This window comes from Falco cherrug, chromosome 1 (assembly GCF_023634085.1).
Source record: "Falco cherrug isolate bFalChe1 chromosome 1, bFalChe1.pri, whole genome shotgun sequence".
Classification (NCBI taxonomy): Eukaryota; Metazoa; Chordata; class Aves; order Falconiformes; family Falconidae; genus Falco; species Falco cherrug.
In genome coordinates, this window is record NC_073697.1 from 52,000,484 (window position 1) to 52,025,708 (window position 25,225).

The 25,225-nt window shown below is 41.4% G+C and overlaps 2 protein-coding genes across 13 annotated transcripts in view; one reads left to right on the forward strand and one right to left on the reverse strand.

Annotated features, from left to right (window-relative positions):
- EVC (EvC ciliary complex subunit 1) overlaps positions 1-7,430 on the reverse strand; it is an 81,289-nt gene extending 73,859 nt beyond the window's left edge. For 6 of the 7 annotated variants that reach the window (XM_055719975.1, XM_055719902.1, XM_055720323.1 and 3 more), the window contains exons 1-3: positions 7,254-7,430; positions 3,182-3,292; positions 347-430 (exon numbers count right to left, since the gene is read on the reverse strand). In XM_055719975.1, coding sequence (XP_055575950.1) covers positions 347-430; positions 3,182-3,292; positions 7,254-7,424 — 366 coding nt within the window. In that variant the 5' untranslated portion in view covers positions 7,425-7,430. Of the gene's footprint in view, positions 1-346; positions 431-3,181; positions 3,293-6,424; positions 6,540-7,253 lie in introns of those variants that run through there. The other variant, XM_055720248.1, reaches the window with a different exon arrangement.
- A 192-nt stretch (positions 7,431-7,622) lies between these two features.
- The window catches only part of EVC2 (EvC ciliary complex subunit 2), an 80,101-nt gene continuing 62,498 nt past the window's right edge, over positions 7,623-25,225 (forward strand). For 5 of the 6 annotated variants that reach the window (XM_055719491.1, XM_055719585.1, XM_055719550.1 and 2 more), the window contains exons 1-5: positions 7,623-7,787; positions 10,625-10,679; positions 18,018-18,178; positions 18,702-18,767; positions 23,391-23,577. In XM_055719491.1, coding sequence (XP_055575466.1) covers positions 7,623-7,787; positions 10,625-10,679; positions 18,018-18,178; positions 18,702-18,767; positions 23,391-23,577 — 634 coding nt within the window. Of the gene's footprint in view, positions 7,788-10,624; positions 10,680-18,017; positions 18,179-18,625; positions 18,768-23,390; positions 23,578-25,225 lie in introns of those variants that run through there. The other variant, XM_055719733.1, reaches the window with a different exon arrangement.

The window sequence follows — 25,225 nt, forward strand, 5'->3', positions numbered from 1 at the left end:
TCTTCTGTTGTGGCTATCTGCTTGGTGCATGTTTTCTTACTGAAAGGTAGATCCTTGTGGGGTTCTTCTTATGGCAGACCCAAATTCCATTAACGTTAATGGAAAGAAAAAGCCTCTTGACTACTGTGAAAACTGACCTCACACCATGTAAAGCACTGCAGGTTTCAGGGGGAGCTGAAATCAGCTGACATCTCACAGAATAAGCCCTGAGTCAATGGACTATAAACAAAGAAACATCCCAATTAAACAGACTGGCAGGAAGTTTTCTTCCATTACTTGACTCTGCAATTTACGCTGACACAGAATGATTGTCATTAATGTTTACAAGTAGAATTTAAACCCTTACCCTAAATTTCTGATTGATGGGATAGATCACTTTTGCCTTTAATGCAAATGCTGTGATGTTACTGTTCAGAGGACACTCACTTTCCTGTATGAAAAACAACAGAAAATTATTTGGGAACAGCAGTAGATCTGACAGTTTTTCACTCTAAATATCACATGGCCTTTTTGGTTACACAACTTAGTAATTCCTATTGATAACTATTTATTGACTGTTTCTGCTTTGGCACAAGAAGATTCTTGTATGACTCATTCAGAGTATGAAACCCCGAAAAGGAAACTCTGTCATTACCACTGCTCCAAAATGTTTTTATTCCTGCAAGGGAAAACAGGCGATAGCTGGTATTCACAAGTTATTTCCATTTCATTTCTCTCTCTCCACCATTAGCAACTAAAGATTTGACATGCGTAACTAAAATCATCTTGATAATACAAACTACTAAAGTATAAGCTCCACAGATACTGTAATGGCTATAAATTCTGTCTTTCAATTTAAATAAAGAAACAATAGATTAAACAAAACTAGTCATCGTTTTTTCCAGGAAGAACTTTTATAGCACCACTCTTACCTATAATCTAGAGAAAATACCAATGTTCTTCTGGATAACTTTTTATAGATAATGCATTCTTTTCATAAAATCTGCTATATCACATAATCTGACTTTCTGCTCCTCCTCTTTCCTAGCCACTACTTCATGCACTGGAACAATGGGATAATCAGCTTTTTTTGGTGAGGTTATGTATGGCTTAATAAAAGGTTGGCTGTAAGATACAGACAGAATGTTTAAATCCAAGCTTTAGCAGATTTCCTATTCTAACTTTTTCGGTTCTGTCATATGAAATTAAAGAATCTGATTTGTCAAAACACAATTTTCTTTATACAGATTTTTCTAGGAAATATGGAAGCACTAACAGAGTCTAAAAATACAAATGGGAAGAGAAGAGCAAACCACATAATTTATTAGACTTTTATCATTGCACTTTTTCATCTCCATTTCCAGAAGTCATTTTATGATATACTGACAAAGTTAAAAGCATGGGGTCAGCATGTAAACCACTTGCTCATACTGAGCAGTCCCACTGCTGCAGTACATATTCAGCGATAGAAGATGACAGAACTATTGCTCTGCAATGGCTGGAGGCAGCGCAGTTCCAGTCCAAAGCCATAAAGCCATATTGCAGTGTGCTGAAACTAACACATCCTGCTTCTCAGCAGGCATCAGTAATACACAGTTATTATTAACACAGTAATTATGGTATTATTGCAGTGTGGAAGGTCTCAGAATGAAAATACCTGTTTTTTCTGAAGTGCTCTAACCTAAGTAAAAGCATTTTCCATATATGCTTCTTCATGAACTGTCAATTTGAAGCTAGCAATGGCAAAAGCTTCTGGGAATTGAAACAGATGGATAGAAAAAAATCTTCGGTAGTTGGACCGAAGGTGGGAGAAGTCCTATCAAATAACATGGTTCCTTCTTAATGTGTTATAAATGAGCTAATGCATTTGGGAAATGGATTAAGTTGTGAATGACTACTTTTGAAAGACTGTGATCCCATTTCAAAAGGACTGGTAACACGCATAAAGTTAGATAGATCATTGCGTAAGTTCTCTCACAGGATTTCTACTCCAAAAGAGAATCTAAGCCATGCTCACTTGTTCTGCTGTACTTTAACTCAAGCAAAATGACCAACCATGGTTTGGCACCATTCCTGATTGCAAAACTGAAATGAAGATTAATTACCTGTCAGGATTTAAACCAACAGTAGAATGTTTACAGTAATGCCTATCTTCTCTTTGTCTTGAGAGCAGTTCTCATTACAAGCTAAGCACCAGACCGGCTGGCTTTAACTGACTGTTTCTGCATGTATTTAATTTATGGATAATAGACTGAATGAGTTAGCTGAACTGCACATTTTTTAAAATACACAGTTTAACTCACAACCTTTAGCTTCACCAAGAGTAGCCAAATCAGCTCTGAATGAAAGGCAGTGATCTAACACCTTCACGGTAGGACTGGTTCTCAAGGTATTTTGAGATTATCACAACAACAAAAAAAAGTTAACTGAATTTTTGATTGAGGGTGGGTTAAGTTTATACCTTCACCTACTTTTCTTTCCAAATTGTTTCTCTAATTGTCCTTGAATCCCAGCTCAGCACAGTGGTGTTTCAGTACTTGTGGTCATTTGAACTCTGCACCGTATTCTTCAGCTGGTACCTCCTCATGGGAGAATTTCTATGTGAGAAAGCTATTGAAGATGCTGCTGTTCACAAACATACTCATTTTACCTCATTTAATCTTTCTCTCTCAACTGATGTACTCAGTCCAACTGAGAGCTGGAGCCTCTAATGAGGCTCTAGGAAAAAAGTATTTGTTCCATACTGGACCCGATGAGGGGGAACTTTGTTACTGTCAAAACTTCTCTAATAAATCTCCTTCTCCAGGAAAGAATCCACTATCAGCTATCAGCACCAGTTCCAGTACTTAACAACTTTTTCTTAAGTCAATAGTGTTAACTTTTCCCATCAGCCTTTTGAAATTAAAGACAATGTAGATACAAAACCAAAGCAGCCCCTTGTCCAAAAAGAACACAGGATCTTGATTAAAATATCCAAAAAGAGTCTCCCAAATGAAATGGAATTCACAGGGGGAATGAGTGCCTGAAATGGCTGCATTCATAAGCAGCCATAAACTCCCACTCTCCTTCTTAAGCTTTTTTCTGAATAATTTTTAAGGGCTCAATTCCAAACCCCCCAAAATTAAGACAGTTTTGACCAGGCCCTGAGGTGCTCATTGCCACACGCAGCAAACTGGACATCCACCACCAAAAGCAGTTTTACCTCCAGCACCATTTCCTCTTTTGATGTATAGGCTTCTGCTTTAATTTTTGCGAGCGTGTGCTCTCTGTCATCAGAGTTGAAGCTTTCCAAAAGTCTCTGGGAATCATCCTTCTGAAATTCCAAGAGAAAATAGATAAAATATAACACTGAAATCATGCAAAATCACTGGAAACATCTCTCACAGCAGCCTGGATACATTCATGTCTCCATCCTGAAAATTATTTCAGTATTAGTTGAAAATTTTGGAAAAATACAATCTGAAAATAAATGAGAATTTTACATATTCGGAAGGAATAAATAAAATTAATGAACTTTATGAATTTGATTTGTCAGTCCAGAAGTAGAAGTTTAATCTGAAAAGTTTAAACAGGCTGTAAACATGTCAAATTAATCCATTTGCTCTCAAAACATCGTACTACAGACTACGGGTCGAGCTCATGCTCTCAGTTCAAACTTCTTGATTAAAGCAAGTTAACTAAACTTTTCTATAATTGCCTGCAATGAAGAGAACACCGAGTATTTTTGCTCCCCTCCTAGGAGAAAAACTTACTAAATTAAGGTTTACATGTGGTAGAGTTCCTGCCAGGTAGAAATAATCTCAGAAAATGTTCACCATCTTCCTTCCCCAAAAGCAGCCCACATCACTGACTTTTACTTCCCTAAAAAAAACATAGTACTGCTGGTACGGACACAAGACTGTGCAGGAACCAAACCTCCCGCTACATACGCTCTTTCCTGTGCACTAGATGGACCAAAAAATAACACTACTGTTGGTCAATGTGTCCAAACACAGCACCACAAGGAATTGTTTTAGTGAAGGAAAAGATGGCAGCCACCCTACCATGACTACTTTTAAAACTATTTTTCAGGCTTCCAATCCACTGACTGCTTTTTCATGTAATCTAATTACTTGGTTGCAGCCACCATGCATGTAATTGTTTTATGGAAAGACTACCCTTGAATTATTTGGCCACTTGATATATAAGGTAGTCCATTTTCGCAGAATATAAAGAAGTGTCCAGCTTTTGAATACATTTCATTCCTTATGACTTGCTTCCATCACCTCTCTGGAACTTAGATGCTCAATAATACAGATTATATTCTTGGGTCAGCCTCTAAGACATGGTGAATTGCAGATGCTGGTTCCTAAAAATCTACTTATGACAAAAGAACAATTACAAGTCTCCCTCAGCAATCTTGTTACTTATTTGTCCCAAACCAGAATTTCACAAATTTTAGGTTGAGTGACTGGGACTTGTGGAAGTAGCCACATTCATTTCTCTCCTGCTCACATTTCTAAGATCATCTGCTTTTGTCCTTTGTTATTTTTGCAGCTGGAGTGCTACAGAGCACTCCTTTTAGAGCATTAAGAAGCTGAATAAAACTAAGTCTAACTGTAATTACTGCAATACTTCATCAAGCTAATCTACCAGAATACCATCATGAGACAAGCTTTAACCCAAAGGGCCACAAGAGCCTTCAGGCAATGCTGTACTCTAATAGGAGAATACTGTCAACAGAAATGTGTTACAGCACACATGGTCTGAACTTACCATGGTAAAGGTTTATTGTTAAAACTGTCCCAGCGCATCCTATGCACAGATAATCAGATCAATACAACACTTAACTGCATGCATCAAATACCACTGTTGTGGTTTAACCCCGGCCAGCAACTAAGTACCACACAGCTGCCTGCTCACTCCCCCCAAACCCCCAGAGGGGTGGGGAGGAGAATTGGGAAGGAATGTAAAACTCAGGGCTTGAAGTAGGAACAATTTAATAATTGAAATAAAATAAAACCCAATAATAATAATAATAATAATGAAGAGGAGGGAGAAGGGAAGAGGAATGAAATCCAAAGTGAAGGGAAAAAAGAAAACAAATGATGCACAATACAATTGTTCACCACCTGCTGACGGATGCCCAGCCAGTCCCCAGGCAGCAATCAGCCAGCCCCGGACAACACCCCTGAGTTCATATACTGAGCATGCCATCCCATGGTATGGAATATCCCTTTGGCTAGTTTGGGTCAGCTGTCCTGGCTGTGTCCCCTCCCAATTTCTTGTGCCCATTCAGCCTTCTCTCTGCCAAAGCCCGAGAAACTGTAAGTTCTTGACTCAGTATAATCATTACTTAGCAACAACTAAAAAAATGTGTATTACAAACACTGTTCTCACAACAAATCCAAAATGCTGCACTGCACCAGCCAACTCTCCCAGCTGAAACCAGGACACCCACAGATTCAGGCTGAGATCTATAGAATGGTAACTAACTGGGGCTGAGTGACAAACACTGGTGGCTTATTGCAATGCCTATGGCTGCTCTGGGCTCCAGGTACTTGCCCTGCTCCCACTGCAAGGATAACTCAGCTGCCTGGGAAGGAACATGGCATATTTAGGTAAACTGTCCCTGCTTTTACTTTGGATACAGAAGGTTGTAATACATGCAGTTCAGTACCTGGCTATACACACAATAGGCTTGCTCCATAGCATCAGTGGGTCTGACAGTATGAAGAAGGAACAGATACAAACAGCCTAAGGGTAGCCCTGTTGAATTTGGGAAATCAGAACCACAGCATACAACCTGCCCACCCTGCAACGTGCGCTGTATGCACCAGCTGGCAGTTTATTTTTCTTTCAAACTGAACGACTTTTACAGCAGCAGCATTGATTTTAATGGCATTTAAGCACCTAAATACAAATGAAGATCTGAGCCAGATAGAACTGACAGCTTCTATTCCCTATTGACATAAATGACATGAAGGATAAAATTGCACATAGCTGTATCTGAGTTGGTAGTGGCAGTACAATAAAGATCCCGACTATTAAGGCAGGGAAAATGAGCAATTGAACCAGAGAGGCTTGTACTTGCACAGGATGCACTGATCCAGCATTTGAAGTGCCACCATTACCAGGCTAAAGCACGGCTTCAAACAGAGTTTCAAACCTCCTACTTAAAAGCAGTTGGGAGCAAGAGGATTTTTCTCTTCTGTCATGTTTAATGACAATCAACGCTGGCAGATCCACAGATGCAGCAGAGCTCTTAAGAGCTGAAAAAAAGGAGCGGTTAAAAGCCAAGCCAAACCAGACCCCCACTGCAGGCAAGCAGAATGCTCCGCAGGGCTCCAAATTTCCCAGCTGTGCCAGCGCTGACAATTGCTACATCCAGTCAATCCAGCACGACTTGAGAATAAATGCGATGGGAGAAAGAGGCAGAAGTCGATAACAATTCTCAGAAAAATACCTGCTCAGTAGCAGTTTTGCAGCAACATGCTACCTCTGCAGTCCTCAAGTCCCAACAAACACCTCATGTAATAGAGACACGAACCATCCACCACAGTCCTTAAAAGAGCAAGGCATGCGTGTTATTAACAAATTCGCACGCTTTAGAAAACCCTGTTACTTTTGCATCAAACAAACTGCCAGATGTGTTCTGCCCCCTTTCTTTCTCAGGTGTGTACCCCCAGTGCAAAGTTACTGCTGTGGGCCAGTGCCAACACTTTGCTTGTGCCGTTTGTAAAACATGCTTTGGAAATGTCATAAAATACTTTGGAAATCGGATTGCTCTTACTGGTGTGGGATGGGAATTACCTCACGAAGTTTCTGCCAGCCGGGTTCATCTTGCCTGACCTCAAAAAAGGCTGCACAGCCCCGCACAAGAAGCCACGGCCACCAAAGGCAACACTCGCCTTAGACACAGGCCGGTCGGGCAATGCTCAAACACAGAGTACTTACACCGGCCTCTTTGCTGAGCCGGCTCGTTTGTTTCACTAAGTTTTTAAACGACGGGTGGAGTAAACCCCTTTCCAGCAGGGGTGTCAGGCCTTTCGGGACCCCTCACCCACCACCGCGCCCTGCCCGCGGTCAGTCACGGCCGGCCGCGCCGCTCACCCCGCGGCCCCGGCCCCGCTCAGGCAGCGCCGTGCAGCGGGCAGAGCCCAGCCGGCCGCACCTCCCGGGCCCGCCGCCCCCACGAACCGGCCCTGGCTCCTCCAAGGCGTTCACCCCGCGGCAGGCCCGAGCCCTCACCGCGGCGGAATGCCGGCTGCCAGCCCCCCGCCCGCCCCGCGTACCTCTCTCCGCCGGCGCGGCCCCAGCGCGCAGCGGCAGAGCAGGGCGGCGGCGGCGGCGCCTAGCAGCAGCCCCAGCAGGACGGCGGGGGCCAGCAGGGCGGGCAGCGCCTGCAGCGAGCGAGCCCAGAACTGCAGGCCCACCGCCCGCAGGCAGTCCCCGGCCGCCGCCATCGGGCCCAGCCCGGCCCGGCGAGAGGAGAGGAGTGGGGAGGTCCCGCTGCTCAGGGCCCCTCCGCCGCCCGCCCTCGCCGCGGTGGGAGGAGACCGATGGCGGATGGATGCGGCTGCTAAGGCCCGGCCTGGCTCGCTGGAAACGCCTGGAAAGTTTCCGCGGCGCCCTACGCGCCCGCGGAGGGGCCGCCCGCCGCCATGCGTGGGCTACTAGCCGGCCTGCTGCTGGCGCTGCTCCCCGGCGGGCCCCCCGCGCCCGCCCACGCCCTCGGAGCGGCCGGCCGGTGCGCCCGGGCTGGGGGCCGCCCCCCGCCGAGCCCCGCGGAGGGGCCCGGGGCGCCCTGCGGCCAGACGGCGGCTGGGGTAAGGCGGCGAGGCCGCGGGGCGCTGCGCCGCCGGCATGGCAGCCCCTCGGCGCAGCGGGCCCGGGGCGGTGGGTGGCGGGCACCGGGGAGGCCCTGGCCGAGGGCGCGGCGGCCCCAACGGCGGGGGTGGCTGCAGGAGCGGGGCCCCGGCACAGGGGCGGCCGCTCGCCCAGCGCTTGGGCTGGGGGCAGCGAAGAGCTGCCCGGGGTCGGCGTGGTGGGTACCGCAGCAAGGTGCCGCATGCCGACAGTGGCTCTGCTTCCCTGTTCTTCCAGAGCAGAGGCATTGGGTGGGTTTTTGTCTAGTCACGGCACCCTTGCCCATAGGTGTCAGCCCTCTATTCGGAGTGCAGCTAGCGGTTTAGGGTACGGCCTCTTGTTTTTCATTATTTCTCATCTAGGTGCACAGCTGTCAACCTGTCTCAAAATGTGTTGGCATCGCTTTCTGTTGCCCATGTGGAAAATACCTGTGACTGCATGGCGGGGAGAGGAAGGGAGTCACGAATGATGGTCAGTGGTGCCATTACAAAAAGTCTCATCAGCAGGAAGTAGTATTGCAAGAAAATGAAAATCAAAACCCCACCTCATTTTTCCACCAGAAAAATAAATTAACGTAAAACTTGGGAAAATGTCTGGTGGCAATATTAGTGCATTAAATTAACCACTTTTGAAGCACGATGTGAGTGCTGGCCCCTAGAACTGGCGCTCCTTGCTGCTGCTGGGCCCCTGGTGGTGCCCTTTGGTATTATGGACACACTCTGCAGTAGAGTGGAAGGATTGTGCTGAGTATCCAGACTATAATTCCCAGTGCAGACTACTTAGAACTGAATGTGAGATAAGGCAGAAGAAAAAACAAGCAGCGTTGTGTCATTTATAGCTGTCACAGACATACAAACACCGTAGATTTTTGTGCATGAGCTGTTGTAAGACCACAGACAAGTGAATGCCTGGAGTCTGTGGAAATCAGGAGACATTTATACACTGATTTCCTAGGAAGTAGGAAATAAAGCTTGTTAGCTAGCGAGCCACATTTTCTGTATGCCTTTGTGCACACTTAGACCACTGTCTACTTTTGTTACAGGCTGATTTACCAAGGAGCTGTTGACATTTGTGTTCTTACATATGCTGTTATAATGCATGAGTAATATTTGAGATTTATATTTATAAACAAGATTTATTTCAACATTTAACGTAATGGACCATCATATTGATGTTCTGTATTTTTGCCAGTGTTTTACACGGTGGCATTACATCCAGTTAGTGTACTGGTACACATTTCCTTAGTGGGGATAGGGCTCTAGACTGCTCTAAAAATATCTGGCAAAGGTTAATTCCCTTTTAACATGTGACTTCTATTGCTGCATATCCGTATGCATGTATGGAAATACATACACATATATATATATACACACACACACACATATATATATATATACATATATATATATATGCATCAGATAATTTTTTTTAAGTTTGCTACTGGAGTTTCCTGTTCTTATCCTTCTGAGCTCCTGAGGTGCTTCACTGCTATAAATTCATATGGATTGTTTAACCAATAAGAAGAAATTAATAGTGACTTTAGAGAGCTTTGGCATAACTCAGTTTGTGTACAAAAATTCTGGAGTGCAGAGAGGGCTGTACAATTAAGTGTTTGGAAATACCCAGCAGGGAAGAGCTCAGTGTCTGTGGTCTTGCAGAGCTGTGTTCAGGGGCTGCTCAGTGTGCTGCATGTTCCTGTTTGTGTTCGTTTTCTCTGTCCTTTCTTTCTCCTCCACAAGAGCCGCCTCCAATCCTGTATGTATTTGTTTCCAGAGCAGTGTCCGCTTAAACCCCAGGGGTCCTGGTGCATCCAAATTTGTGAGGCGGTTTGCATTTTCTGTTATTTTGAGGAAAGTGCCCTATCTGAAGTGACAACTATTTTCACACAAGGTTAACTAAACTTACAGCTCTAGCAATAACCAACGTGATGGCTTCCCTGAGCAGGCAATAAGAAAATTGCCCCTAACTTGCTGTACTGTAACAGTGGTGTTGACATAAGTCAGTACTTAACATTACTCACATGCAGTGCTTGGGAGCAAACAGAAACAGCAAGTGCCGGTCACGTCACTCAGCAGACTTGGAAGTGCTGTTAATCAGCCAACATTCCTAACTCTGTATTACCTCCTGCAAGGAAGCATTTTTATTAAATGAAAACTTGATTGTATGACCATTAGATCTTGATCAAAACACTGGGCTTTAACAATCCTTTGAAACACTGGTTTCTTTTGCTAATGTTTTAGAGCTGTGATTTCTCTATCAGTCTCTGCGGTCTGGGCACAGGCAGGAGGCTGTCAGATTGCCTCATAAGCTGCAGTTTTTAGCCTGTGGTCCCTTTGAAAGGCTCCATGTAATGCTCCGAAGGAAAAATTGAGCGTAATGACAGTAGACTTGATCATCCAGTATGGACACATTCCTGCTGACTCCTAGTGATTGGATTTTCCTGTGTCCTCAAATCTGACTTTGAAAATGGCAAAGAAAGATTATAAGAACAAACTAATAGCAAACCCTTCTGCTTCACTATTGCACAGATGCTCAGCCTGATAATACTAACTGTAAGTACAGTTTGAGCCCCAATTGTGCATAGCCATACTGGGAGACAGCTGAGCCTCATACTGCTCAACAAGCTGTGGGGGACCTCTGGAGCTCTGTTGTGTCTCTTCTGGTAGTAAATTTTGGGAAATGAGGCTTTGTGGAATAGGGTTCTCTCTAATTGTGAAGCATAAATTCAGTGCAAGAGTTCAGTATTAGGCATTTATGAAAACTTTTTTATAATTGCTCTTTTCTGTTTTAACTTTAGGTTATTAAAGATAATCTGTGGTTTCAAAATGAGATGGGATGTCTGGGAATGACAGGTATGTAACTGCTTTCTCTCTCTTTTCAGTGCCGTGGGAGCCCAGACTCCCAGGGTATGGGTGTGAAGGTGGGCAGGGGACTGGAGCTGTGCCCTCGTGGCCCAGTATCGTCAGTGGGACTCTTGGTCCAGAGCCACACAGCAGTTTTTGCTCAGAAGTTAAGAACAAGGGTGCTCTAGGCTCCCTAAACAGCTCATCTAGAATGGAGCCCCTGTGAGAAGACCTTAGTTCATACTCTGCTCTGAATAATTTTCAGAGGGAGCCCTTTTTCCTCGTTAAACATCGTGATGCAGGGGAGCACTTTCTGATGGCCAGTGTTCCCAGTGTTGTGGAAAACTCAGATTACTTAAAGGTGATCAAGACCTTGTTCCTTTTCAGAAGCTAACTTAACCACTATGCATTTACTAACACAGTTGCAATACCTACTCTTGAAGTATTTTCAAAGACCTCTACAATTACAATAACTAATATACTTTGTCCTGGACCAAGTTGTTAAAAGACTGGTAGATGTAGGGGATCTGGAAGTGTTTCTAGGATTTTTACAGAGGGTGTCAAGTATGCTGGTTGCTGATCTCAGATACGCTGAGCATCTCCAGTGGCAGTTGCCTAATCTGATCAAAATAGGGTACCCTGATACTCGGAGAACTCTCTTCTAGCTTGGAGGAGCTACATCTGAGGGGTGACTGCCACAGGCACTTTCTGTACATTTGAACAAATCACTTAGTTTCTCTGGGTCTCTGGTCTTTATTTTCTTTATATGTGTATAATAGTGTACTACTTTACTCAAGCTTAGTGGAGATGAATACCCTGAAAGGTTGCAGCGCATGAGGAGGGGCAATGCAGTGCTGGAAATAGACATGCTGCCCATGGCTGCACTTCCCCAAGAGATGATTTCATGACATGCATTTGCCAAGAAATTACATGCTCTGAAGCAGTCATCTAGTGAGATGACTCTTAATTTCTCTGCCCTGTGCCATGGGTAATTCACAAATGAGTTTATTAATTTAAATACGAAAGCAAATAATTAAAATTTGCTGAGCTTCCTGGCTTTTTACCTGTATTTATTCAGTATCAACTTTGCTGCTCACATCTTGCTTTCTGATGGGTTGCAAATTATTAATGTACCATCTGTTGAGAGAGGTATTGCATGTGGTTTTGTAGTCCAGAAGAACCTTCTGGCATTGAAGAAAAAGTGGGGCGATTGGAGGATTTTGACACGCAGTGTCTTTTTGTTACTGGTTGAAAATAGTGTGGCCAGCAGAACTAGGGAACCAGTTCCTTTGAACTTGGCACTGGTGAGAGCACACCTCCAATACTGTGTTCAGTTTTGGTCCCCTCACAACAAGAAAGACATTGAGGTGCTGTAATGTGTCCAGAGAAGGGCAGTGAAGCTGGGGAAGGGTCTAGAGAACAATTCTGATGAGGAGCAGCTGAGGGAACTGGGGTTGTTTAGCCTGGAGAAAAGGAGGCTCGGGGGAGACCTCATCGCTCTCTACAACTGCCTGAAAGAAGGTTGTAGCGAGGTGGATGTTGGTCTCTTTTTCCAAGTAACAAGCAATAGAATGAGATGAAATGGCCTCAAGTTGCGCCAGGGGAGGTTTAGTTTGGATATTAGGAAAAATTTATTCACCAAAAGGGTTATTAAGCATAAGAACAGGCTGCCCAGGGAAGTGGTGTCACCATCCCTGAGGGTGTGTAAAAGATGTATAGGTGAAGCACTTGGGGACATGGTTTAATGGTGGAGATGGCAGTGCTGGGTTTATGCTTGAACTCAATGATCTTAAAGGTCTTTTCCAACAAGAATGATTCTATGATTCTATGAAACTCTGGCTTTTTATTGGTAGGTAAACATATGTGTTAAATGAGGGGTTGCTACAAGCAATTAATTGTATGCTTGATTTTTTAATTGAGAATTGTCCCATATCAATAAACATGATTTTAAAACATACTTAAAGCTAAGTTTTTAGTGGTTTGCATAATCAAGGTACTAGACTCTAGTTCTTATCGAAGAAGTTCTCAAGGAAAACAGTGAGACAGGAACTTCTGCATACAACCTTTATCATTGAAAATGGCAATGTGCTGAAGTGAAATGATTTGTAACAGCACAGTGGACTCAGGGTTTCTGTTGGAAGCTTTTTGGAATTGTTTCTGGGTAAGATGAGAAAAAACAATCCCAGAATAACCCTGTGATTGGGAAGCACAATGGATTTTTAAGAACTATGTTTGAGTCTGCTCTGACTTACTCAAAGCAGGACTGGAAAGTAGATTTGCCTTGTCCTGTTGATGCCCATAGTTTCTTTGACTTTGTAACGAGAAAAGCTAATGGCAACATTCAAAACAGAAATACAGTAAATTACTACCCTTGCCTGTTCATTGTTGTGTGTAATTGAAAGGATTTCAAATTGGATCTTGTATCCTGGATGGTTTTCAGGACAGGGAATCATTCAGAACAACAACAACAAGAAAAATATAGCAAGCAAATATATTTAACTCTTTTCTTTCCTACTGAAATAGAGCAAAATTATTCAGAGCTTTGCTGATAAATTCTGGAGGAAAGCAAGTCAGACGGCAGGTGTAGGACTTGAAATATGCAGCCCTTGAGAGCTAAGAATTTGAATTACAGTCTTAGTGAAATTGTAATTTTTAATTCTGAACTTGACATTTCACAAACTTATCAGACTCTTTCATACTGTAATTTGGCACATTAGGATGTGCTATAAAGATACAGGGGCTTTAAGGACATAACAGAGTCTTTACTGCAAACCTATCGTAAGATTTTCCTAGTTTTGTATCATCCTAATTAATGCCATGGCCAAAAATAACCTTCACCTTAACTGCTATCAAGAAAAAGTAAGGCACTCTGTTGCTGTACCTACCCTTCTAATGGCCGTCCTTCTGTGCTACTAACCTGTTTGGGACTCGGCTCATTTAGTCCAGCGGTAAAGGCTTGTGCTTTAGCACTGAAGGTCCCTGTTGTTAGACAAAACTAATTTCTTAGCAAAAGGCAGTATTCTAACCACAAACAGAGGACAGTTTCTTAGACACCCATCCTTTCACCCCCAGCTCATATCAATGCAGACCCGCTGTTACCACAGTCTCCATGTGTTAAGTGCATTTTGTACCACATCAGATCCTCTCTGTATTTGCATACCCTGAGCAGGAAGCAAATGCAATGAAAGCTGGGAGTGGGGAGCTCTCCTTCCTAAGTGTATTATATGTGCCTTAAATGTGGCTGCTGGAGGTCCGAAAGAGCAAAAGATCATCACCCAAAGCAATAGTGCACAAAGCCGAGGAGTGGTTAATGACTACATCGGGAGAATAGCAAAGAAAATCGAACAGCATTAAATAGCAGGGACTGTTCTGATCAGTTGTGCATTTGTCACTTCATATTGTTGTGTCACTGTGCATAGTGGGGCTAAGTGAATGCTATGGTAACGTGAGTGGTAAAATATTACACCAATCTTCGGGCTGTTTCAGCCATAGTAATATTTATTTTCATGTTTTCATTTTGTAATTCAATACAAAGTTGACCTACCAGCACTAGTAGTTAAGCTAGGAATATGCAGTTGAAGACATGGTTCTGACATATCTTGTTTATATTTGGTTTATGGAGAATTAAATTGTGGGAGAACATTTTAGTAGCATGTTAATTCAAAGTAAGATAAAATATTTAACAACTTGATAATACATTGTAAAAATGTGGAGTGTTTAATTAAGGAAAACAAAAAAAAGGAGAAAGAAAATTTCATCTTAAAATGGTGATATTGTCTCACATCTCAAAAGAAAGTGAAATTACTGCCTTTCTTTGATGAACCGTTTCACTTGGCATCTTTACAGATGTTTGCAGGAAAGCCCCAGATTAAGCCTCATGCTCTGTTGGTTTGCTTGCTGGGAAATGTTTTGGCCTGAGGCATTGTACTCCAGGAGTGCCTGGTGGCAGCCTGGCAAGCCCAGCTGAGAGGGGACGGTTTGGGCTGTATGTCAAGCTGAAAGTGTTCCCCTGCTTTGCAAAATTTCCCTTTCAAAAAGGAGTGGGAATAGTTTCCATTTAGAAACTTATCGAAGAGAAGACCCCGCAGCTTTGATAATGTTTTTTTCTGAAAATAGAAAAATGGCAAAGATTGAAGCTGTAAGAAGAAAAGAGAGTGGAAGGAACAAGGAGACCGCAGAGTCAGAATTGGGATGCATCTCTGAAAGAGCACTGATAATGGTGCACTTGCACTTCTGAGCAGCAGGGTATCCAAAAGAAAGCTCAATGCTTGTTAATGAAAGGCCTCAGGAGTCAAGTATTAGTATTTTCCAACCTCAGATGAATCTATTTGTTAAAAAAACCACACCAATTTCAGAACGGAAATCTAGAATAGACATGAAAACAACAGAATGTGTTATGCCTGTACTGTCCTTTCTCAGATATTCAGCGTTCAGCTTTTCAAGCAATCATCAGCCATCTACAATCCATCTAGAACCTTATCTGAAAAGAGACAGCAGGTGAATTGATAAATACAATTATGTTGTCTTGATGTTAAGAGTATGCAGCAAATTATGTGGAAAAGCAGTTATGGTCTTGTAGGTCAGCTGGACTGAGTTGTATAATGTTCTAGTGACAGTTAAATATATGTGGATCAGGAAAAAGTTATTTTATTGAACTGACAGTCGATACTACAAAAAATCATGACATAGAAAAGTGCTGCTTTACTGGCAAGGGAAACCACAGTATTGTAAAACAGCCTATATTGTTGAAAATTAATAGGAAGGATGAGAAAAAATCTGGAGGAAGGCAGTAGTACATGTTGCTGTATGGACATGCATCACACTGATTGAATCTATTTATGCAAAACCTTCCACTGAGTGCTGGGAAGATACAAGTGAATTTGCAAAAGTACCCTTGTAATCATCATCAATGTTGAGGCTGCTTAACGTAATGTCAAGAACCTGCAAAATCCCCAACCTCCAATTACTGTTGATGGAGCAGCCATATAACATGCCTGGAGACTTCTGCTGGGAGCTGGGCACATTATCTCGGGACCGTAAGTCATGACAAAGCACAACTTGAAAACAGACTCATCTGTCTAATTACTAATCCAGAGATTTATTCAGAGTCAAAGAACGTGATCGGTTAATTAAATTTCTTACTGTGGACTTGATACTCTCCAGAGGCGAGTATCAGGATTCGCTGTCATGGAAAGTGCAGTTGTGTGTGCTGATGGAGGTGTCATGCTGCATAGGGCACAAGAACAAAAGGTATTTTATGAAGCCATTACCCCCTTCTTGTTGGCTGAGCTCACTTATCCCAAATACTGAAGGAAATGATAGCTAACTAAGAAGCACTTTCAAGGTAGTAGTTGCTCAGCCCAGCCCATACATATTGCCATTTTGACTTCTGACTCATAGCAAGCCCTACAAAGAAGCTCCATGTCTTCATTCAGGGTTTCTGTTTACTGTGAGGGAACGTGCATCACCTGTAGTCTGGCAAGAAAACAAAAAGGAGAATTGGTGCTCCACCTCCATAGGAATGGGATGGCAATTGCATTAATATATGAGACAGCGAATCTAAAATGAATCTTTTTCACTGTTTGGATATGTCTATACAAAACTGCAAAGAGGCTTGATTCAGTAGACAAAACAAAGGTTTAGAGCCATCGGAGGTGAGATGTAGTATGATACTCGAATCTGCTGGGGAATGCCAAAGCTGGGTGGGCTGAGATTGCTGGCTAGCAGGTCTGTACTGCTCTTGCAGTTCAGCACTGGTTCATCCTGAGTGATTTGGACTGTTGCTTAGTTTTGAAATAGAAGTATGCCAGGCATGACTGCTCTGAAAAAATTCCAACCCCAAAGATATGGTAATTATATATATTACTGTTCTCACCAAGTTTACCTTGTTATTTTTGTAGTCCCTAAATTACTCTGAGTCTGTTGCATTGGTCAACAGGGGTTTAAGTATTTAAGTAAAACTTGGTGAAGTGAATTAGAAGTGAATGTAAAATATAAACAACTGGCTTTTCCTAGCCCATACATCCACAATTTTGTCCAGTATAAACAACTCCCACATAAAAAGCATGCTATCCCAGTATGGGAAGACAGTGAAGCTCCCCAGGGTGCACGTGTCCATCTGGGTTCTGTAAGCAGCAGGACTGCATCTCATTCATTACGTTAACAGAAATCTTTTCAGTGATTCATGTGCATCAGCGCTCCAAGGCCCTTTATAGGACCTCCTTTAAGGGTCCGATTTTGATTGGTCTGTGCATGGCTTTGCTATTTACAGCTAACAGTATTTCTCTATATTGTTCTTCCAACAAAGCAGTGTCTTTTCAAAAAAATGCAGCTTCTCATATTAATGAGATTTCACTATCTTCAGATTTTCATATTTCATTAACATACAGGGATTTTTAAAATGAAAACTTGATAGAAAAGGGTCATTTGCCAGAAATCTTTGCTTTTCAATGAGAGTTTTTGTCCGTATGAATATATATAGTTAAAATATGGGATGTAAAAATGAGTAATAAATGAGAACTATTATGCAAAGAATGAAAGTATCTTCTTTAAATGTAGCCAACTATAATTTTGAAATTTTCATGACATTTTTTCTCTTCATTCAGCAGCTTTACCTTTTGACAGTTTGTTATATTAAATTACTGATTTTTAGTAGAAGCTCCTTTTTTTAATGTCATAGATGCTTTTACTTTAATAGATGAAAATTAATTGATTTCAAAACTCTTCTTGTAATTTTTGTGATATCATGGACTAATCTTTCATGAAAATATAAGCCTATAAGCTAGCATTTATATTGCTATTTACTAAATTGAGGAGCATTTGATTTGATGGCACTCCAGTTCAGCTGGAATGTAACTGAGACCCTTATTCAACTGAGAATTTGTTCTGAATACGTCTTGACATGGTTAGTGGTTAATTGGCAGACTGTATCTTTGAAGCAAAACATCCTTACCACTGAGGCTACTTACACCGTGGAGGGCTTCAATTATTTATGCTTTGCTGAAACTTTCTTTGTGTTGAAAATATTAACAGTTGATTTAAGGCTAAAATCTTTTAATTCATGCATTTGACACTTTACATTTAAATGGCAAGAAGTTTTCTGTGGGATCTATGTGAGTTCCCTAGGTAAAGAAATAGTTTTGTTCTAACTCCTGCTGGGTTTTGTGTGGCACATCCCATCTCTCTTTCCTGCCTGGCCTCATGTCTCAGGTGCCGATGTTGATGTTCATTGCTTTGAGGGAGAGCATGCTGGCTGCTGTGTGCACACAGAGCACCAGATCCGCACCAAGCGGCTGCTGCACAGGAGCCAGCTTTAGCTCTAACATAGATTGTTGCCTTGGTTTTCAGCAATGCCCTTACCTCTGGTCATTCAAGCAAGTGAAGCACCTCACCATCTCTTGACTTCTGCAGCCTCAGACGATCGGTGGAGCCATTCACTGTTTGCTTTGATACCCTCATGGACAAAGAAGATTTTGTTCAAACGAGAGTCTTCTGTTAACCACCAGCTGGTCAGTAAAAGATGGTTTGCAATTTGTAATATTTTCTGAGTATTGTAGCAATTACATCAAAAGTGAACGTTGCTGGGAATTTGCTACCCAATTAGTACATTTCTAGTTCTGTCTCAGTGACTATGTTCACTTGAGATGGCTTCAGCAACACCAACTAGTTGTGTGACTTCCAGAGAATTACTGTGACATACAGCTATCTGCTTTATAAATTCTGATAGACACTTAGTAATGCAATAGATCTATATAGTTTGATGAACTTTGTGCATTTTGCTAGAGAACTGTGATAGCCAAAAGGTGAATATATCAATGAACATACTAGTAATTGCTTGTGGGAATAGTAGTTCGTATAAATTTGGACTAGAAAGAAAGATTAACTATTAGGATAACAAAGCTTTTAAATTAGGTGGTGATTAATACCTCTATTTTTTTTCTTATTTCATTATTTAGATAATTTAACTTCTGCTGCAGTTTCTGCATTATGATATTTTCATACACTATGTAGACTTTTCCCCTTCCTCCACAGCCTGAAGATACGGCCAATATGTCGGTGTCTTCTGGATTTGGAATAACCCTTCAGAAATGTGGTGTGGTAAGTTTTCTTACAGTTGTGTTGTTAATTTGGTAGAAGTTTGTACCCAAATGTCCTCTAAAAAGTGGGAATAGAACTGTGCCCATGCAGAGTGTTTTGGAGAACATCCATTTTGATGTTAAGATGGTCGCACCCTCCATAAGAGGCACAGTTTTGCAATGTGAATTCAAAACTGAAGGGAATCGGTGAAATCTTCTCTCAGACTCCTGGGGGATATTGGAATGTGGTCGAAGTAAATGCCTCATTGTGAGAATTCCTAAAACTATAAATGGGCAAAGCCCAGTGAACTCTAGGACAAGGGTGGGTAGAGATAGAGACAAGCTTCTTTAGAGGATGAGATAAGCCACCTGAGATACTCTCCTGGCTCAACCACGGATGCCTCACCTGTGTCAAGTATGGACTCCTTTCGAAGGGTGGGGCACTGAGCCTTGTGATGCCGGTGTGTCTTTGGGCATGCTACCACACAGCCTTAGAAGAGTCAGTCTGTCATAGTCTGCATATTTGGTGGGGCTCAGCTACAGCACGATATTAATGAAAAAAAGGTTTCATTTAACTTTGCAAAATACTTATGAGGAGCAAAGACCTCCATACTATAAGGAAATTCTAAACCTTCCATTTTATTTTTACTTTATGTGGCATAGGTTGATAGATTTGTCTAGACTGTTATTTTTTCCTTTCCTTTTTTTTCCCATTTTTTCTTTTTGTTTTTTACACTGGATGAAGCAAGTGTGAGTTTTTGTAATTAAGAGACAGTTCGTCTTATTGATCCCTTGGATAGAGAAAGCTCATCCAACTTTAAGACAAATCTGAATTCAGCCACTGAAATGCTGCATGTGAGGGTAGAGGATTCAGTAACCAGTAAAGAAGAGGTGACATTATAACCTGCACAGGATAATTTGCATAGAGAAGAATGAATATGCATAACATCTCACAGTACTAATTACCTATAATGTTGTTATTGAAATGGCGGCATATCATTATTAATGAGGCTGAATAGTGAGCATTTCAGACATAAGAAGCAGTAACGCAGACTATTCTGCATTTATGGCTGCAGATTCACAATTTTTATACCAGAGCCTCTTAGAAAAGAGTTTGAGACAGTTACATGTTGTTTTTTTCTGTTTTTCATAGCATAGCCTCACGCAGGCTCATTAAAAATCGTGAAATCCTGCTTTACAAGATCAGAGTTAATCTGTTGTAGATGCTAGGATTATCAGAAAATAATTTTGCGGTGCTACTAGTTACAAATTACTGGAAACTATGCAGTTGTATGTGATTGTCTTCCACTTTCAAATGCAGCTCACATTTTATTTTCCTCTGCTTGCCTTGTCATCTACTTCAATCCTAATTTGTCTGAACAGATGCTTTCCTGCTAAGAGACAGACTGGCCATATGGTGGTCTTCAGCTGTTTTAAATAGAAAAAAGTGAATTTTGCACCTTTTTCTTCTCCTACCACGAGTGGCTCTTCAGAGCATGGAGATGACATATGTTTACTTCTCAGAGTCAAGATTTTTCCTGCACCTTATCGCAGAAATACCCTTCTTGAAACTGGGGTGTTTACATTTTACTTATGCTTTCAGCACCCGGTCCATACCTTCTCTTCAGATTGAAAGTGTGCTCCTGTAAGAGTTTCATTCCTCAATATGATGTGAACTTTTCTGTAATAGTATTTCATAATGACAATAATCTTTAACAGAGCTGAAGTAGATCTTTAAATTTATCTGTTTTGCTTTTAAGACATTTACCTCTCATTTCTCAATGTCTTAAGCTTTCTTACATTGCAATATATAATTCCATGAGCCTTTTTTTTTCCTGCTTTCCTGTTTCTAGTTCTAACTTATCCCCAAAGATCCTCAGTTCCTTTCACTTCCTTGACAATTCCTTCCTCTTCTCTTTTCTCCTAGCATGTCCTTGCTTTTGCTCTGGTTCTTTCACTCCAGTCTCCCAGGTACCTGAAGTGACATCGCTAGCAGGGGGTGCTGACACACACAGTGTGCTTCAGCAGCAGAAAGAAAATGAAATATGCACTTACGCATCATCAGGGGCTGCCATTGGTTTTGGTTCCTGTAGGTGGTTGGCTGCATCATCAGCTGCTTCAAAGAAAAAACATCTTCAAGCAAATTAGAGTAGCAACTTAAAGGAGGTATCTGGTGGCTGCTGATCCCAATTGCAGCGGTGAATGGAGGAGGCTCTTTCTAGGAGATGTCAAACCCAAGAGCTTCCTTACTGCTTGATTCTAATCTGCTGCTTTCTCTGGTGCTATCAGGAAAAAAATCCAGATTCTTTCAACCCCTTCACAATTTAGCTTAAAACTGCCTGCCACTCAAAAATAAGAAATGAAAAACATGTATTTAATATTAATCAGAAATGTAACAGGTGCAGCCTTTTGGCCGCCTGAGGAAGATTGTGGTAGGAGATAGGTGGTATGGTTGGGATACCTCTGAAGTGTTTCTTTGTTTAGTCACTGAATAAGAATTTTATTAAATGAAACAAAATGAAAAGAAAGCGCAACGCTGGTTGGAGAAAGAGAATGAACAGTGTTGGAGTGTGCATTAAACCTTCTGACCAGGGGATGGAGAGAACTAATGCTGCCATATTCTACCATCTGCTTGTGAATACACACATGCTACTTTCTCTGCCTATTTTATTGTAGGAATTTATCTAAATTACTATTTACATCCCCTGTCCTCAAATGTAAAGCAATATATCTCTGCCTTATTAGAAGCACAGGAAGAGACCCTGAAATCCTCACTTTTTGCCTTCATCCCACAGAAGAGCAAGGGAAAGGTACGGGGAAATGAAGGGAGGAAAAAGTTTTTCTATTTCCCCCGTTTCCCCAGCTCTCACTTTTACTTGTGCATACATATTTGTCTGCACAAGCCCATCCACACTTACTGTGAGCGTAATACGATGTTAACAACTCGTGCTGTTTGAACCTTGAATCTTCAGGGTGTGCTTTCTTGGTTTGGATTTTCTTTGTGTGGCGCTGAAGGTTTTTTTCCTGTTTCATCTTGTTTGTGATTTTTAGAGGAAGTTTCTAGCTTTTGTGACTGCACAGGAAAGGTTGAAAGGCATGTTGACTGCATCATGCCAGTTCAGAAACCAGCAGAGAGAAAATCTGCCCAAAATATATCACATTTTTAATATTTGGTGATTTTAAGTCTCATAAATGTTGGCGTATAATTCATGATAAACGAACATATAAAATTGGTAATGCTTTCCTCACAAATATGATTAAGCCTATTTTTATACATGCTGACAATTATTTGCAGAATCTAGTTAGTACAGTAAGTATTATTTGGGCTTTTTCCTCCATAAGATTTGTTTAATACAGTTGAGGTTGAACTTGCTGTAATGAGTTAAAAAAATTTAGTGTAGCATACCCAGGAAAGTTAGTTATGTAAACAGATTTATTCACATGTACTTTGATTATTGTCACTTAAATAGAAAAATGCAAACTAAGCAATAATGTCAATAAACTGCTTCTTTTCCTCAATACAGAAGAGATCAAAACCCTATATTTTTCTATACTAAATTAGTATGAAATGCAGAGATCAATGGTGCACAATGAAATCATAACTACATATGTTGAACCCTGTGGCTGCCATGAATTCTGGTCTCATTTCTGAAGTCTATCACAATGCATATTTTTATAACTCATTTCTGTGGGGGCTGCTGTATTATTTATGTCTGGTGTCCAGAAACAGAGTACATTTCCTAAAAAGGAGGAAAAAAGAGAAAGGTTCAGCCTGAATTGTGCTTTGGTCAGTTAAATAAGTGTGAATTTGGTGTCGTTATTAGAAGTCTGATATTCTGTCATGGCTATACTACAGGCCAGCATATTACAGACCTGGTAAAATTTTTAGACAATTATGGTTTGATGTGAGTTTTAGGGGAAGGCAGCTGGAAGATGAGACATCAGTAAGCAACTCTGTGCTCCAGATAATTTCATTTAGAGGGCTAATTACTCAATAAGGGTTAATGCCCTAATGGAATAAATCAAATCACATGAGTGTGCTTTGCTAGAGATTGATGATTAGCTTATGAACTTCACCACTAACTGGAAGCAGAACCCTGAGCTCTAAGTCCGTTGGTGGCTCCATGAGCTCTCCCGTGGAAAGGGCAAATCAAAGCAGCTGCCACTCTTTAGAGAATATCATTGCTGTGAAAAAAAGGGAAATTGAGACCAAAACTGCTTGGAGAGAATGGATTTGCAGTGAGTGCAGCTTGCAAAAGAAACATCCTCATGGTACAGAAGTTCAACGTTAAGAATTTTGTAGACTCTGGTTACAAACTTATGATCCAGTTCTGTGTTTTATGCAGTATTATGGGGATATTCAGATTCTTGTTTTCACTTCTGGTTCTGCATGGGCGGGGTTTCTACCTTCTGGCTTTCTGTCCCTTTGTCTCCAAGCAATAGCTTGGGATACCAAAGATTAGAATCTCCTTGGGAGTTTGAGCTCAAACTGAGTGTAGTGCCATTTGTGGGTCACTTAGAATGCCCTCAGAATGTAAGTGTACACATATAATGAACTTTTATTAGTAATCAAGTCTATGACTTTTGTTGTTAAGATGCACATACAGACATTTTGCACCATTAATACTAATATTTCTGTTTTCAGGTGGATGTTGAACATGACCCTCAAATTGCATACATTACACTTCTGATTAATAACACCAACATGCTGCTTTCAGCAAACATTACAGATCTTATCCTGCTGGACAATATAACTGGTCTACATGTTCAAAAAAACAGCGGTAATAAGACCACAGATGGCATACACATTTACAGGAAAAGATTCTTGCAAGGTAACAAAACCTGCAGGGAAGTACCCCTGATTACACATGTGGAAAAGCATCAGTTCAAATTATGATATTTATTTATTGATTGTTTGTGATGGTGTAAATTCTCTGATTATCAGTTAATACAGGTGAAAAACTCTGGAAAAGGTTTTGTGCTGCAGTTTACAATTCTATTAATTCACATTTTGACTCCCACCTTTGAACTGCTTCTGATCTCCCTGGCACAGAAGCGAGCCCCTGTACTCTGTAAAAGTTGCTGCCATCAAAATGGAAGACAATCTTTCATGATAATATTTGTTCATTTTGGATTTCTTCAAAAGCTGCTGCACAAGTCATTTTAATTGTATGTGGTGAGCCTTCCTCCTTCAGCCAAGCATGGCTGATTGCCTTCCTGAGGTATTGAAATGCATTGAAATTGCAAAGGGCCATGCAAGCAGGCAAGATGATTCAGCAGAAATAAGGCAGCTCTTCTCAGTAGATGTTCTCCCCAAACTAAGAAAATTATAAAATCAAAGCAAGTAATACAGAGAGAAACCGGTTCCACGCTTGGAATCAGTGTGTTCCTTTGGTAGCAGTTGGATCATTGCACATTCATAAAATTTTACCTTTCTTGATATTGCATGCCTTTTTTTTGTAATCAGAAGCACATAGAAAATCAGCAGCTTGCTTTTGAGAGTCATAGTTCTTTGGAGCTTCAGAAGTGTTCAGTGATACCTGTTTATTGTTCAAGTATCTAGGGTTGTGATAGTGTTTTACTGGTGAAAGATTTTCAAATTGGAAAAGGAAATAGAAGACCTGGGGCTACTGTCTGATTGTAAATGGATAGCCAGACTCTATTTCTAACAATGTAGTGTGAGTAGTGGTGCTGATTACAGGGCAGGTGTTTTTTTAAAAGTGACAAAGAACTGCTGGCTCTCAAGAGGTTCCTAAGAAAGAATAATCCCTCAGAAAAAATAGAAAAAAGACTTGCAGAGCTGATCTAATAAACCAAGTTGGAAATTTAATTTATTTATAACTGCTGCAACTGGAACTGAAGCTGGCTTTTCCAGCCCATATATGTTGCATGAATCGGCATGAAAAATACTGAAGTGGTAGAAAATCCAGCAGAACAGATTTCTTCATAGTTTGAGGTTTGGTCATTACTATGTCAGTCCTAGACTCAGCCTATACCTTGCCACTAGGGCTGGTGGGAAGGTCTATGCCTACACTGGCCTGTGTACTGTCATGCTGCATGTTACCCATAATAATTTTTCAGTGCTGCAGTGCACTGTGAATCAAAAGTCAGCTGAAATCTCAGCCATATTTCTCTTTGGTTTCAATGGGAGGAGAACCAGTCAGTTAGTGGTTACAATGAAGGCTGTCCATTTTATAAAAAAAAGTTATTTTAAAATATCTCATATTGAGTTTTAGTATCAGGCAAAACATGATGTTTTCAGTAGCTTGAGGCATGATTTAATGCAGTTTCCAGATCCTGGGGCAAATTTGCTTGAGTTCTTTCAGGCAGCAGGTACAAAGGATGTTGCTGGGCTCATGTTGCCAGGAGCTGTCTGGATGTGGGACATCTGCTGTGTCAGAAAGGAGAAGCTCCAGTGCTGTCCCAAGCCTTCCCCAGGTATCTTTGAGAAATTTCCCTGGGACAGAGCAAATCTATCCA